The 16,163-nt window shown below is 39.1% G+C and overlaps 1 protein-coding gene across 25 annotated transcripts in view; it reads left to right on the plus strand.

The window, feature by feature from the left end:
- Positions 1-16,163, plus strand: part of LOC122759084 (calcium-activated potassium channel subunit alpha-1) — an 88,623-nt gene that overhangs the window by 51,734 nt on the left and 20,726 nt on the right. For 9 of the 25 annotated variants that reach the window (XM_044013612.1, XM_044013605.1, XM_044013627.1 and 6 more), the window contains 15 exons: positions 229-304; positions 1,019-1,094; positions 1,219-1,389; positions 2,581-2,672; positions 5,516-5,626; positions 5,761-5,866; positions 5,966-6,048; positions 6,736-6,805; positions 7,023-7,178; positions 7,401-7,510; positions 8,144-8,212; positions 8,682-8,768; positions 9,548-9,624; positions 10,999-11,163; positions 13,592-13,624. In XM_044013612.1, the coding sequence (XP_043869547.1) occupies positions 229-304; positions 1,019-1,094; positions 1,219-1,389; positions 2,581-2,672; positions 5,516-5,626; positions 5,761-5,866; positions 5,966-6,048; positions 6,736-6,805; positions 7,023-7,178; positions 7,401-7,510; positions 8,144-8,212; positions 8,682-8,768; positions 9,548-9,624; positions 10,999-11,163; positions 13,592-13,624 (1,482 nt within the window). Of the gene's footprint in view, positions 1-228; positions 305-1,018; positions 1,095-1,218; positions 1,390-2,580; positions 2,673-2,757; positions 2,850-5,515; positions 5,627-5,760; positions 5,867-5,965; positions 6,049-6,735; positions 6,806-7,022; positions 7,179-7,400; positions 7,511-8,143; positions 8,213-8,681; positions 8,769-9,547; positions 9,625-10,998; positions 11,164-13,591; positions 13,625-16,163 lie in introns of all 25 variants that reach the window. The other 16 variants (XM_044013615.1, XM_044013620.1, XM_044013629.1 and 13 more) reach the window with 5 other exon arrangements.

Consider the following 16,163-nt stretch of genomic DNA (forward strand, 5'->3'; position numbering starts at 1 on the left):
CAGTTGTACAGCTTGATTCATTTTTCTGTTGATTTGTTGATACACTGCATGTTGATTAAGCTTTTGCTTTGATCAGTGAATCCACTGAGGCTGATAAACATGAATGATGGTATTAAATCTATGTCGTATCTGTAAAGACACAGTGGAATGCTATTGATCTGGTCTGAATCTTTTATTATTCATCATGTGAGGTCATTTCTTTGTGGTCTTCTGTTTTTCCCCTCACAGGCTTGAGATTTTTAAGGGCCTTAAGGTTGATACAGTTCTCAGAGATTTTACAATTTTTGAACATACTAAAGACAAGGTAAGTGCGTGGATAGTTTGTCTCACTTTTTGTCAGTGTGTGTGCGAGACTGTAATGTTTGTGAAAACGTGTGAAATGGTGCACATGCTGTGACTCGCTCTGTTTAAACGTAAACATGCCACGGGTTTACTGTACTTTTAAGGGGGAAGATTAATATTTAAAACCAAAATCGATCACATCGTGGGCACTTAAAAATAAAGTGCTAACATTTTGCATTTTTGGACTTGCAGGAATATGTCTATATATACTGCACCCTGCAGAACAGAAGTGCTTTGTCTCCTCACCACATAGAATTCAATCTTTTTTGCACAGATGTTGTGTCAGGAAGAGCTTATAGTGCAACAAAATGCTTAGAATAGAATAATCTCCTCACTCATTCATGCAGATGGAAGTTAAAGGTAGAGGTCATGAAAATAGAGGCCATGCAGGGAATATTGCACTTCAATATTCTCGTGTTTTTATGTCAGGTGAGAAATGTAATTATACAAGTAGATGTGATATAAATATACAGCCTGTGTTAATACAAACAAGCAATAAAAGCAAAGTTTTTTAAGTCTCTGTCCAAAAGTCACTGAAACTGCTGCATCTCCTTTGATTGTTTAGTGTTGCTGCGTGTTACTGAGTATATCAGAATGATTTTGACTCATTTTCTGCTGTAGAACCCCGGATTTTCATTAATAATGACATGTTTTGTCTGTCTTTTTCTTAAACTAGCAACTCGATCAAGCTGGTGAACCTGTGTTCAATCTTCATAAGCACATGGCTGACTGCAGCAGGCTTCATTCATTTGGTAAGTTAATGTCATCCAATGAAGTAGCTGTTCATTTTCAGGATGCTGCTTTTATTAATGTCAATTAATTATTTTTAAATCGGTTTGTTTTCATGGTTGTATGAAATCTCTAACTCTGCTCCAGGTGGAAAACTCAGGGGATCCTTGGGAAAACTTCCAAAATTCCCAGGCCCTTTCCTACTGGGAATGTGTCTACTTACTCATGGTTACGATGTCCACCGTTGGCTATGGAGACGTTTATGCGAAAACCACCCTGGGTCGCCTGTTTATGGTCTTCTTCATCCTTGGTGGTTTGGTAAAAATACATCTCATTACTCATATTATCGCTGCTTAAAAATCCTCCCTGCAGTCAATCATCACACTGCACCGGGTGTTAATTATTCACTGGGACGCTGTCAACTCAGGATGGTCTTCATCTGTTCTTTATAGTGGGGTGTCTTTTTCTGTTTTGTTTTGTTTTCCATGTCATGTATGAGTTGTTTCTATCTATGCAGCATTTATTTGGGTATAATGCTGAATAATTGTATTTCATTTTGATTTGTGCATCTGTTATTAACTATGAAGTACTGCGGTTTCAGGTGGTTCCACTCTCCTGCCTCCCCTCCCTCCCTCTTTACAACAAACACAATGACACCGGGTGATTTATTACAGCCCGGCTTTATGGATTTCGCAACATTACCATATCTCTTCCTGCACAAATATCGAAAGCCGCACATTTTTATAGGATAATAAGCTGATTGTAGGGGGGGAGGAAATAGAAAACATCCTTTAGGGGATTTAAAGATCTGATGAAGTCTGTAGCCAGAGGTCACACTGTGATCTGGATGATGAAGCAATATTGACTGTAGGATTAAACTGCACTGACATATTTTAATTATGGAAAAGAGCTGAGTATTAAAATGATAGTTCAGCCAAAATCAAGTCCTATATCTCTGTGGTAAGACATCATATCAGTCACAATCTTTTGTCTATTTCACAGTGAATGTAATTCTAATTTTCCCACCAAAGTGTGGCCTCATGAATCAAAGTCCTCACACTGACAGTGAGGAATTGTCGTGCAGAAGTGTAGAGACATGAAGTGAATGTTTGCTGTCTATTTAACGGTGCTTTCTAAATCACACTGACATGTGTTTGTTGGGCGAAACATGGCACATAAGGCTTTTTCTTGATTTTCTTTATTTCCTGTCACAGATCAACATACCACTCATCCGCTGTTATTTTTCCTCCTTTTTTCTTCTTTTCGTCCAGTATCCGTAAATATTGGCCTTTTTTTTCATTCTCACACTTTATCTTTATGCTTGGAATGGAACTGTAAAATAACTCTTTTTTTTTCTTTCTCCTTTTTCCTGTTAATAAAATATTAATATTACTCCTGCACATAACAGTAGCATTTCACTGTTAGACGTCTTAAAAGCTAAAATTAGAGGACCTGCTCTTCTCTGCCTATTTTTTTAGTCTCTTCTCCTGTCTTCTATCTTCTCCTTAGGCCATGTTTGCAAGCTACGTCCCTGAAATCATAGAATTAATAGGAAACCGCAAGAAATACGGTGGTTCCTATAGTGCGGTTAATGGGAGAAAGTAAGTATTCAAGGAGGCTCTGCTGCCTCCACTGCAGTAGAACCTTCTCTGCATGCCCTTTTCTTTTTCTTTTTCATGCATGTAGGCCATGTTTGCTCGCTACGTGCCAGAAATTGCTGCTCTCATCCTTAATCGGAAGAAATATGGAGGGAGTTATAACTCGACCAGGGGCAGAAAGTAAGTCAAACAAACTAAAAAAAACAAAAAACTTTGAATGGTGTGGTTTGGTGTGACTCGAGTGGCCCTCTCATAAAGAGGAGACTTAATATTTGCTAAAACATTTGAAATGTAATGACCTCAATCAGCACTTAAGTCACACTGTGACTGAAGAACTTGGCCATGATAAATGTTAAGTTCCTGCTGCTTCCATTATGTGTGTGCGCAAGGTGTCGCTGCTCATCAATGTTCGCCTTTTACACTGCAAAAATATCTCCATCTCAGTTATTTTTGTCTGTGAGCCGAGTCCTGAAAGTCCTGTTTTTGTAAAACAAGTGAAAAAATCACTTACTGCACTTAGTGTCGGAAATTACAGAGAAACGATTTTTCGAAAAACTTGTGTCAGATTTTTTCACTTGTTTAAAAATAGACAAAAGTGACTTGACAAGAGTCTGTGCTATGATATTATTGCCATTTTTTTAAAGATGGTACATGTTGGTTTTTCTCACCGTGATATTGACAATGATTATCTTTAAAATGATTAAAATACTCTTTAGTGACAATATTGTCACTAAAGATGACTGAACAGCACCCTCTGTGGCAACAATTGACACATACACAATAACAAATGATCTGCCTTGAGCTTTGAGTTACAACAGTAGTTCATGTGTCTAACGTCATATAAAATAAACTAAAACCCACTGTGAGAAAATCCTTCATGTGTTGTGGTGGTGGTGGTCTGTACTCATCTGTGTGGGGGGAATGTCAATCAAGTATTTGCACTCATGAATTCACAGATTTTTGCATCACAAAAACTGCAGAAATAACATCCAAATAAAGCTCATCTGTAACTGAACATAAACTGTACCATACTACTGTGTGGATGTGACGGCATCTCTGATTTAAACAAATTAACGCCATGATAAATCAAAGTTGAATCACTTTGTGTGCATGTTTTTCAATAATAATTTCAATCCAAACTAGAGTAGTTCATTCATGATTTAAAAAAAAACATATTAATAATAATTTGATTGAATTACATTATTTAAACCTAGAGCCTTCTCTACAGCAATAAAAACATAGTCATTTATTAATAATCCTTCATTCAACTCAAGTTTCAGTGATGAAAAATGACCCATACATCTAGGCCTGTATATCATTGCTTGCTTATTATTGATTTCCTTTTATATTTATTGATTTATTTATTTATTTTGTCTCTGCTATGCTTGTCTCTCTCTTTTTTCTTCCATGCTCTGCTTTTAAACCGTCTTGGCCTTTGTCTTCAGTCTGACCTACACCCTTAGAACAGAAATTACAGTTAAAATTAGTTTGACCCTTTGGTAAATACACTATTGCACTCTCTTTAATGTGTTTGTATGTTAAATATAAAGCTAGAGCATGAGGGCAGTTAGTTTAGTTTAGTTTTGTTTAGCATGTGACTAATTAAGCTCCTAACTTAATACATTCCTATTTGTTGTGCTTTGATTGTGACAAAAAGTAACTAACAAACAATCTGTACATTAATTGGTGATAATTTAATTTGGGTGTATTTTTCTGGAACGTAAACTGATTACTGCTGTTGAGCATCCTATGGCCTAGTGGAAAGGGAACTTGGCTTGTAACCGGAGGGTTGCCGGTTCATATGCCTGACAGGTCAGGGGCTGAGTGCCTTTGAGCAAGGTAGGGTTGTATCAGAAAGGATATATGCGGATCACTGAAAAGCAGGCGATCCACTGTGGTGACCCCGACATGAAGTGATGAGATAACGACCTCCTTGCTCCAGCTCCATATCTAACGTACAGACATGAAAACTGTAAATACCAACATGTCAAACTATTCTCTTAATATTCCGATTCCGATTCTGGATGCCTCCAAACAAAAACGATGGCTTACTGTATTGTAGCATGCTTTTGTAGTTTTAACATCTGTTTTCACATTATACAGACGTGTCAGCATCATTATCATTACTATTTCCTTCCATCTCTTTAATATCTTAATATACCTTCCTCTTACTGTCTTTACTTGTTGTTATACCATCACAACTGTTGTAACGACATTCTCGTTTTCTGTGTTTTTTTTCTCTGCAAATTAGAGCAACAGGTGGCGCAAAAATAACAATGACTCTGATGCACTGATTGTAGATTAAAGCCATGAAGAAACACTGCCGTACAATGAGACCTCCAGCTGTGCTTCTTTCCACGTAGCAGTTCGTCCTGGCGAAATGTTTACCCGAGTAAACGCCTGAAACAAGTTTTGAAATCTTGACAAATAAAAATAGAATGCATAAAAGACATTTAAGTCAATGTAAATGATGTGGGAGTGGCGATGCACTGAGTGCTGCTTTCATAATCTCCATCTAAGTCAACTCTGATCCTTTCTAATCTGACAGTGAAATCCACGGTGCCCTCTGACCTCGTCAGTCAGGGACATCAAACGTCCCTCCTGTAACGTAGTTTGACTCATTTATCCCACACAGATTTCAGCTCAGTCACCTGAACACAACACCACTGAATACTTTCCACTCCCATTACATCCATCTCATCTCAGATCTACCTTTTGATTTTAGGACACAGATCAAGATGAAACATTACATTTTGTGTGTGTGTGTGTGTGTGTTTTTGTGACTGACTTTTATTTCCACTACATTTTTTGTTTGTTTCGTTATTGTTCTGCACCTTGTTTTCTAGGCACATCGTTGTCTGTGGTCATATAACACTTGAGAGTGTGTCCAACTTTCTGAAAGACTTCCTACACAAGGACAGGGATGATGTCAATGTAGAAATTGTTTTTCTCCATAAGTAAGTACAGAAGATTTATTTTATTTTTTTTTTATTGGTTTGTTTGTGAAGATAAAACAATCACATGCTTGCCAGATTAGAAACGTTATTCTGCCTCAGATTAAGGACTATCTGGATTTTCTTTTCTCTCTCAGTATTTCCCCTAATCTTGAGCTGGAAGCCTTGTTCAAACGCCATTTCACCCAAGTTGAGTTTTACCAAGGGTCTGTTCTTAATCCACATGACCTGGCCAGAGTCAAGGTAACTTGTGCTGTTTCGCTGTAAACACAACACTGCTGTTCAGTGTCTGACGCTGATTTGGATCATTTAGTTTGTTTCTCTGTGTGATTTTGTCTTCAGATTGAATCTGCCGATGCCTGTTTGATCTTAGCCAACAAATATTGTGCTGACCCTGACGCTGAGGATGCAAGCAACATCATGAGGTAAATCACAGGGACCCTCTCCGGGATTTGTCTTTCAAATATGACAAATATGTTGCATTTGAACAACTGAAATCTGCATGATGATGGTGATTATTATGTGAGAGTAGAAGCCCTCTCAGAAAACTCTATAAGCCAGTGTTAGCCTGTTGTCATGAGGTGAAAACAGCTAAGGAGTTTGAAAATGGGGACAGGAAGGAAAGAGAAGAAGTAAAGGGTGATTAAATCTAGAGGAAGGCAACTGGGATTAAACCAAGCAAAAGTGATGGCTGATGGGACAGTACTGTATATGTCAAATTATACACCAGAAAATGTCAGTGTTACCTCTTTAAAAATCACTTTGAACCTCTGACAGGTATTTGTATGTCCAGAGACTTAATAGGTTTAAATTAATTATATAAAGTGTTACCAAAGTCCAGTGTTTGAACTTAAGAGTGTAAGTGGGCATGTCAGAGCTCTTTTTTTTACTGCAAGCACACAAACAAACTCCTGGTTGTTTACTTTCCTTTTTGGTGGAAAACGATCAAAAGCCAACAGAGAGTTTTAATAAACTTTTTCCCGACATGAAACAATCCTACAATCCTAGTGTAAATAGCACAATTTGAACATGCTTATTTGAGTTTTTATGTTATAAATGAGAAAGAAGATAAACTGACAAGTTTGTTGTATCCCTTTTTTTTCCTGCATCAGGGTTATATCGATCAAGAATTACCACCCAAAGATCAGAATCATCACACAGATGTTGCAGTACCACAATAAGGTTAGTAGATTCCACCTCCATCCACAAAGACCATTAATTACATGCTTGTTATTGACACATAAGGATATTTCTAATAAGGTTAGGTTAACCTAAAAAGCTGAAATATGTTTTCTAAGACTTGTTGTTTGTCCATCTTGGTTTTTAACTATTAAGAACCACATAACATATAATACTGTCTACATTCAAGTTTTTGTGTGTTTTTTTTCCCTACCTTCAGGCCCACCTTTTGAACATCCCAAGCTGGAACTGGAAGGAGGGAGACGATGCCATTTGCCTTGCAGAGCTGAAACTTGGCTTCATCGCCCAGAGCTGCCTGGCTCAGGGCCTCTCCACCATGCTGGCCAACCTTTTCTCCATGAGGTCTTTCATCAAGGTAGACCCAGCTCAGACTCACCCATCTGTGAAGACTGGACAAAGTTAAAAATTGAATATGGTTATTAAAGTAGTCTGAAAGGATGATGGTTCTCCCAGATGAGCGTCTGGTGAATGCTGGATATATAAATAACTCAACTTTCGGGCACAATTTTTGTTTGCGTTTGGCATTTTTGTAACGACACAAGCTCATCTGTGTTTTATTATCCCATCTTTGTCATAGATTGAAGAGGACACATGGCAGAAGTATTACCTCGAAGGAGTAGCTAACGAGATGTACACCGAGTACCTGTCGAGTGCCTTTGTGGGCTTGTCCTTCCCTGTCATCTGCGAGTACGTACATTGAAACATCGAGTGGTTTAAAGCCAAACATATGCACAGTGTTTTTGTGTTTGCCTTGGTTTCCTCACCAATTTAAGCTCTGTGGTCTTTTTATTATGTTTAAAGAGTCAGAACTAAACACTTTAACCCTTAAGTCATAGTGTGTAGATTTAGCAACATCTAGTGGTGAAGATGCATGTCACAGTTGAATAAGTGAACCTATGGCGTCCTTCAGTTATCATTAACACCGAATATGTGTTTAGTTTGTCAATTAAAAGCATGGAGATCCAACATGGAAGCCTATGGAGAGAAGAACTGCTTCTGATGTAAAAATAAAGGCCCATCAGAATATTAATAATCATTTTTATAGTTATTATAATGATCTCTGAAGGCCTTTAAAGGAAAATGTCAAGCTGTTCCTTTAATTATATGCACACCAAGTGTAGTCGTAAGAAAGAATGAAAGACTGTACATTTTAAAACCCATTGATTCAATAAGTTAATTATTATAATAACACGTTTCAACTAGTGAGTTCCTTGTAAAAGAGTTGAAGCCTATTTACAACAGTGCACCACAGGAAACACGAGTGCTTAGTCTGGATCATTTGAATCAAAGTCTAATTATATCTGTGTGCTCTTTCCACAGACTCTGCTATGTGAAGCTAAAACTGCTGCTCATAGCTATAGAGTACAAGTCTGATCAAAGAGAAAGCAGGTACGTGCGTGTGCTCACGGTGGATCACTGGGATTTGTTCAGATTAGATGCACAATCTTAAACACACAGGTGTGTTTGCTGTCGGGGGTTTGCCTTCGGTGAGGGGCGTATTTTTAATCGGGCCCTCTGTTTGACTGCAAACACACAGCCCTTTAGAAAATGTGTTTAATTAGTGTCTAAATTGGTTTGTTAACAAACATTTCCAGGCGTTGAGATAAATGATTGGAGGAGGTGGTAGTTAGCGACATGAAACACAGCTGAAGCTCCGTTTTAGTGGTGTCTTTAATGCACTGATGCTCATTTTACACCAGTTGAAGTGTCACTGATATCAGCTTTCATCAGCTTAATTTAATAAACAGAAGTCATTGGCAGACACTAACACTGCCTGTGATGCGTGCAAAGCGTTGCATTTGCAGTCTGTGTGATATAACTTTCCACGCCAACCTCTTTGGTCTATAAATCTTAACAGCACCTTGATAAATCCTGGGAACCATGTGAAAATGCAGGAGGGAACCTTGGGCTTCTTCATTGCCAGCGACGCCAAAGAAGTAAAGAGGTAATGCTGTGTTTCTATTCAGACAGAAGCCGTGTTTGAAAACGCATCACATCATACGTGATCTAAAAGTGACCATATTCCTTTGACAGAGGTAGAACAGAAGGAAATGATAACTTCATAACAACGTGACCAATCTCTAGTTGATCGGTTTAATAATTCCTTCTAAATATTTGACTTTGTGATATTTGTGCAACAATATCTGATGTTATATAGTAATAATTAATATTGAGGTAAATTCAGAAGTTGCAGTATAGACCCTGGCGATGGCTAGAGTAGAGTAGAGAATCAATAATTTAAATTTATTCAAAGGATAACTCCGAGAGAACAACACTTACACAAACATACAGAAAACAGCTTTCCTAAGTCTTGCTAATCCACCACCAACCAGTTCACCAAATAATGTATAATATAATTTCGTACACACAACCCTGATCGTTGTGATCGATGTGAACGTATGCATCTACACACACTGTGCTTTTTTAGATGCATTAGACAACAGAGAGTAGTATATATATAAAAAATCAATCATATTCTTTCTGTAAGTAATCCAAATGTAATTATCCAGATAAAATGGATATATTACATAGTATTTCTTTGTAAACATCTGTTATAGTGAAGCAAAGTGGAACTCATATAAAGTGTTTTGCAAAAATACATTGCATTTAATGAACTTTGAGTAAAAAGGTATATATTATATGAGCAGAATGTAAACTTAGTCCTGGAATTAAGTACATAAATGAAGGTTCTTCTTAAATGGGATGCCTGTCTTTGTTTCCTAGGGCGTTGTTTTACTGTAAATCCTGCCACGACGACATAACTGATCCCAAAAGAATAAAGAAATGTGGATGCAAGAAATGTAAGTGACACCTTATCACTCTTTGTGAACTCTGCTTTTGGGATTTGGATGAAATGATATTCTTTGTCGTTTTTGTAGTCTACTTCTAACTGACACAACCAGTAGAGAATCTAAAGAATAGAATATTATATTTTTCTTCCCATCGTGCAAACATACACAGGAACAAGAAGTATTTTAAGACCACACGTGACTGCAGTCTAAATATGCATTGTGTCTCTGTGGCTTGTGTGTTTGTTTGTTTGCCATGTGTTCTGTTTCATTGATGATGTTGTGACATTAACAGGCATTCAGAGACTGTTAACACCCTCAGGTACCTGGCTGGATCGTGTGTTTGTAGACCTTAAAACACATCATGTCCTTCTTAATGTTTTTTCACATGGATTTCCTATCATTTGGTTTTTTCCTTAACCCTTTACAGGTAATAATTGTCATTTATATTTATGCATTCTTTTCCTGCTGCTTGGAAATTTGGCACACTTTTCTTAAAAAAAAAAAAAAAAAATTAAAAATCACTATATAGTGATATATTGTGAGTAATGTGGATTTGTCTCCCTCTTGAAACACAGCCTGCTCCCCTTGACTGAATGCACTCTAAATGTTGCATGTACAATGGTTGATTCTGCCTGGTTCCCTGGTTTTTATGTGCACGTCGTTTTCAATGTTAGGACAACAATTGTGCATAAATTACCTGGATTAAATTTTGCTGACTGGAATCAGTAATACTGCAGATCACCACCAGGTGTCCCCACCGTCCTCTGACAAAAACAGCATCCTGCAAGAAGAGCATAACAGGAAAGTCATCACATCTGATATCAGGGCTGTTTTGGAAAATTTGCTGTCAAAGGACTTCATAGTCTCATAGAAAGCGTTTCTATTTTTTTTTTTTTTTAAACCAATACCTTTAAAAAGAATCATGGTTAAATCATATGAATATGTTAGAATCAGAGAACCAGTGCAGATAAGAGTCGTGGTGTAAAAACAACCCAGTCATAAGCGTTGATGGTGATGTTAAGGTGAGGTCGAGTGGTGAAGTCAATAGAGAACACATGAGGACTACTATGCTGGATAAAAACTTATCATCTGCCTCCCACCCCAACTCACGGTAAAATGTTCTACCCCCTTAAGCCTCATGACCTTGGGACCCCGTGATATTTCCCACACATGTCCCAGAAATGACCCCGAACAAAAAAGTGGAAAAATAATTCCTGAATTCCTGATCTGACATTTGCACACTGTCAAGACGTAGTTGATCTAGTGCATCCCAGCTGTGGCCTTCCTCTGTGCCCTGTCTTGCCTTTAGTTCACTCTTCCTCCAGAATGACCCTCTACATTAACCTACTGTTCCTCTCCTCTTGTCTGAACCTGTGACTGTAGCCAAGACTCCCGTCTACAAGAAAATACGACTGGCATGTTGTTTTGATTGCGGCCGCTCAGAGCGAGGCTGCTCTTGCATGCCACTTAATGTGCGTGGTAACATGGACTCCTCTCAACATGACATCCCACTCTCTGTTACTGAATGCACAACCACATTACACGCCCGTAAGTTGTTACCATTGACATGCAGTCTTCAGTGTTTGTATCATGCACTGCGTTTACCGTGCAGTGTCTCTGGCTTGTGTGCTGCCTGGCTCTTGTGTCATCACTGTCGTGGGTACAGATTTAGCTTCAGTGTTGGAGCGTTATTATCAGCTGATGTTCTTTGTCCTGTGCTGCTGCTGCTGCTGCCGCTGACCTGGCGCTGTTGTGTCGCATGCTGGTTCACTGTTTTGCTGCTGCTTTGTCAGAGAATGTGAATTCAAACTGACCTCTACTTCAATTTGGGATAACAACAATTTTGCAGAGTGTGATAATGAACTCTCCCCTCTACCATGGCGCGCTTCTGCTTCTGCTGATCTCACCAACATAATCACAAGCAATTAAACCTGAAAAAAAAAAAAATGCTGTTGTGTGTCCTGCCACAATTCTCTCTCAATCTTGGAAATCCTGGTGGAGGGTTCTGGGTTTGTTTTGTACTAATAATGTCACTAGAGAGGGTACTTTCATCCTTTCAAGAAAAACTCCAGTAACTACGACTAATAAAATGTTTAATGGCTGTTCTTTTTAGAGATGGGTGAACATATGTGTGAATAGACAATTATTTGAGAAGTCTTAAGAGCACCTGAGGGGACTCTCTGAATGTAGTTGCACATATTGTGGTTAATGTACTGGTTTTATTAAATTAAGACCAAAAGGTTGAGCAACCATGGGCTAAAGTCTCAAAAAAAAAAAAAACAGTTCCGTGCATAACCCAGTTTCACATTTACCGCCATAGGCAAAGCTCATGGTGATATTTTCAAGCTCTGAGAGCTTTTTATTACAATGCTGAATCATATTGGAATTGACTGAATTGTGCTGAACTGAATTGAGCTGTAGAGGAAATTTCAATTCAAGTGTGATTGCCCTTTAAAGCCAGAGGCCACGTGAAGTTGCACTGATCTATCGCAGGAGGCATGAAGAATGTGTCCGAGTTCACACAGCGTTAATACAATTTGCTGGAAACATTGTAGTCTGTCACAGAGTTTTAGCGAATGTCTCTTGATCAAAGACCATGTTTGTGTATAGCTGAACATCTCTGGGCGTTTTCCACTCCTCGACATGTCTTCTAGGGTTGTGTGCTGTGAGCACCGCCTGGCTAGCTAAGCTGGAGCAGAGCTCTGGAGCTGCTGTCGACACAGTGCGGGAGGTGCACAGAGCGAGGCCTTATACGGCCTGACATGGAAATTATGTTTGCATTTTCATTTTTGGAGTGCTACCGGTTGTCATGAAACTCAGCGTGACAGTTCCTAACCACCAGGCAGCCGAGTGCCCCCACCCCTCTCCTCCTCTCTCGTTGTGGGACAGATGCTAGCCTGTTAGTCCTGTGACTCTGTTCGCGCCCTCCGATTGCAGGCGACAGATGCCAGGACCAGCAAGGTCCCTGTTTGAACATTGCTGTCACTGTCCTGCCTTAAGCTCATTGCATGACCTTTATTGTAAGCAAGGGGCTGAAATAAAGTCCTAATGAGCATGTGTGGTACTCGTGGCTCCAAAAAAAGTGACTCACAAAGTTCCATGCATCTGTGCAGGCAGAGAAATGGAATAGAAAACAGCTTTTGGGAAAGAGGAGAAAAAATACAGTCAGCGCCATAGACTCAAGAATAAAACATACAGAAGTCTTGTTCCACACATTTACCCTGACTTATATTGTTAATGCAGGTCGACCCAGTGAGCGGTGGATTTCAAAATACATCCATGGGATAAAACCGGGCTAAATTTGGTTTAAATTTTTTAGATATCAAGGTTAAACAGTATTTCATGACATAAAATCTCAGTGTGGGCTGTAACGACCTGCACCACTCTGAAATAACACATCACTTAAATGTAACCTTGATTCAGCAGAACTGGATAATCAGGGTGGTCAATCAACTAGTCAATTAAAAAAAAATTAAAAAAATCTCATTTTAAAGCAGAGATATCAATCATTCCTTTTTTGAGTGTTTCATATAAAAGTAGGTCACCATTCAAAATTGTTCAAACTATTAATTATGCATGAACTATGTATTATAACTAACCAGATATAAATAAAGAAGAATCAGATCCATCCTTGATTAAAAGAATATTCATTTGCTGCCCTAAACCTTGATGTAAAACAAAAACTTAAACCAAATTTACCAACAACAACAAATCAAATGCTTGATTTAATTCCTCTGATGTGACTTTTCATGACACACACTGAGCCACTGTTTAAGTTCACGAAACACATGTGACTAACTGAGCCCTTTTTGTTTCTCATTACATCCATGCTGTGTTCAAGGCTTACCTGTTTGTTTTTTTAAGTGCCTTTTAAAAAAAACAACTTCCCCAGCCTTCAGTCCCCGTTTGTCTGATTTATTTTCATGACGACCTGTTCTTCCCTGTAACCTCTCGTCTGTCTCTGCATTCTTCTCAGCTAAAAATAGCTATAATGGATATATCAAGTCAAGTAAGTTTTGATTTCCTGTTCTCTCGTTTTGCCACTTGTTTCTAACCATTTCCACCTCCATCACAGTGTGAGTTGTCTCTAATCTGCTGTGTGTCACGGTTTGCTGCCCATAGCTCAGTCCAGTACATCATCATCCATCTTATGCAAAGCATGAGGAGACAGTTTCTGTGTGGGGGTTTGGTTGCTACGGCAGTCAGGTACAGCTCAGCAGTAGATGGTGCTACTGCTTCACTGTTGAATCAACTCAGTGTACATTTTAAGTCTGTCCGTACAGTGAATACACCTATAGATGCTTTAGAGCAGATTTATTTTTAAAGAGCAGGGGGGGCAAAAAACACACAGATTAAGACACAAGTGTTTTGAGAGGTAGTCTGATATTTTTGCGACGCTCGTCCAGCCGTTGTTGGAGGAGTGTGAACCTTGTGGGCCTTCCGCTTCATCCGCTGTTACAAGACTTGTGATAAACAGGAAATATGCCACAATGGTATTGTCCTGGAGAACTGCTGTGCATGTTTGACACGAGGCAGATGAACAGTGGAGGTCTGCAGCAGGAAGTATAATCTGCTCGACAGCTGACTGTTGAAATAATCATCTCAATCCTCCAGTTTTAGCTCCCAGTCATTTTATTTCTTGGAGTAAAAGGACCAGGTTCCTCTGCTTCCTTCTGTTTGTTTCAGGGTCTTATCTTCACCAGATAAAAACCACTGCAAATGTAAGCTTTCGTATTCCAAAATAATGAATTTAGTCCTCCGTCATTAGACATAAACTGCAGCTCGTGTTTGTTAACGCACATTGTCAGCTCCTTGTTCTTATGGCATAACAAATGCTGGAACACCTGAAAGCATATTTATTAATTCATGTTTATTATAAATAACCAAGCAAATCTGAAACTTCATTGGTGGCTATGCCAAGTGGTTAAGTGGTGTTTAATAAAAATGAGATTTTTTAATAATTCAGCTATTAGCATTCTTGTGCCAGAAAGAATTATCCCCCAAAACCAGTGATTGTGGTTTAATTATGATAAGAGTCACAAGATGTTTTATTAACATACACACTGTAGGTCCTAGTGAAGTCAGTTTAAATTAAATCCTGTCTTGTGGTTAAGGTTAAGAATTAAAGAGCCACTTCACGCAAATGACAATGCAAGCATTTACTAACGTCCCCCTTGTGGTGTCTATACAGCCTGTTTCTTTGTCTCTGAGATTTCTGCCTGCACTCAAAACAGTCTGTGCTGCATCAAAATAAGACTTAAAAAGAATAAACAGCATCATTGTTTTGTTCCTTTTCTTTCTACAAAAGAAGTAAATACATTTTGTATTGTATTGTACTAAGATGCAAGTAATTACTGCAATTCTATAATCCCTTAATTAAATATTTTAAATGTTCTTCAGGTTTAAACAATCAGAAGCAGAAGTACACAAGATAAATAACTACTAATTTGGTGCCTTACACTAAATGAACAATTGTAATATCAGTGGCCACTAGAATGTGATTCATGGAGCTGCCTTTATGTCCATGCTTTAGAACATTCTTTGATTTTTTATAAATAAGTTAAATAAACAGTGATTTCATATTTTGATTGTATTTTTAGATGTACTATACGCCTTTGGGCAGTCCCTCTATAGATAATCGACTAAATGGGACTATTTCCTTCACTAGAATGTTTCAGTGTTGTGAACAAAAATGACATTTAATTCACCCACGTCATAGTCAGAAGGAGGGAGAAATGAGATTTTAAAACATTGGCACATAAAACCAATAAAACATAGCTGTTGACATTGCTAGATACCACTAGGGATTTGTGATTTGGACGTAATGAGCCATTTCAAATGGAAATAACCCATTAACTTGACTTGTACAGCTGCTGATTATGACTCCTCTTCATTTAGCAGTAAACGATGGCCCCTTAATCCCGTTATCAACTTCCCAATACGAGTCAGCTAAACTGAACTGCAACTCAGACAAGGTCAGTAGGGGGCCTCGTAGCGGAGTGTCTACCGTGACGGTCCCGTTGGTAAACAATCGCAAGGGAAGCCTGCTGCCCCCCGCTGTGCCCTCTACTCTGAGACTGAGCTTCCTGTGCTCCAGAGACCTGGGTCAGGTGGGCCGGCGACCAATGGTGGCAGAAGAGGCCAGGCGGCTCCAGCGGGCACGGAGCCTGCCAGTGAAATACAGCTACCGCCCCAGTCACGCCACACTTGGTCACAGTAAGGACGAGCTCAAACCCCCCTGCTCCCTCCCCCGCCGCCGTGTTTGGCAGGCCTGTGCTCAACAACAGCACAACCAAAGCATGTGCTTGCCAGGCTGGAGTGGTTGCATGTGTAGCATTCCTTACTAATGACCCAGTGTGTGCAGCTGTCAGCTGTGAAACATTAAATATTGAATAGGACGAGCAAGCTGTGAAGGGCCAGTGTGTTGGAGCTCTCCACTGGAACCCGAACCCCCCCACACACACACACACACACACACACTTCAACATCTTCCATTACGGTGTCACTCTTAGACATGTTAGCGGTGCTTTAAGTTGTGTGTTCTTCTG

Source organism: Solea senegalensis, linkage group LG18, assembly GCF_019176455.1.
Source record: "Solea senegalensis isolate Sse05_10M linkage group LG18, IFAPA_SoseM_1, whole genome shotgun sequence".
NCBI lineage: Eukaryota > Metazoa > Chordata > Actinopteri > Pleuronectiformes > Soleidae > Solea > Solea senegalensis.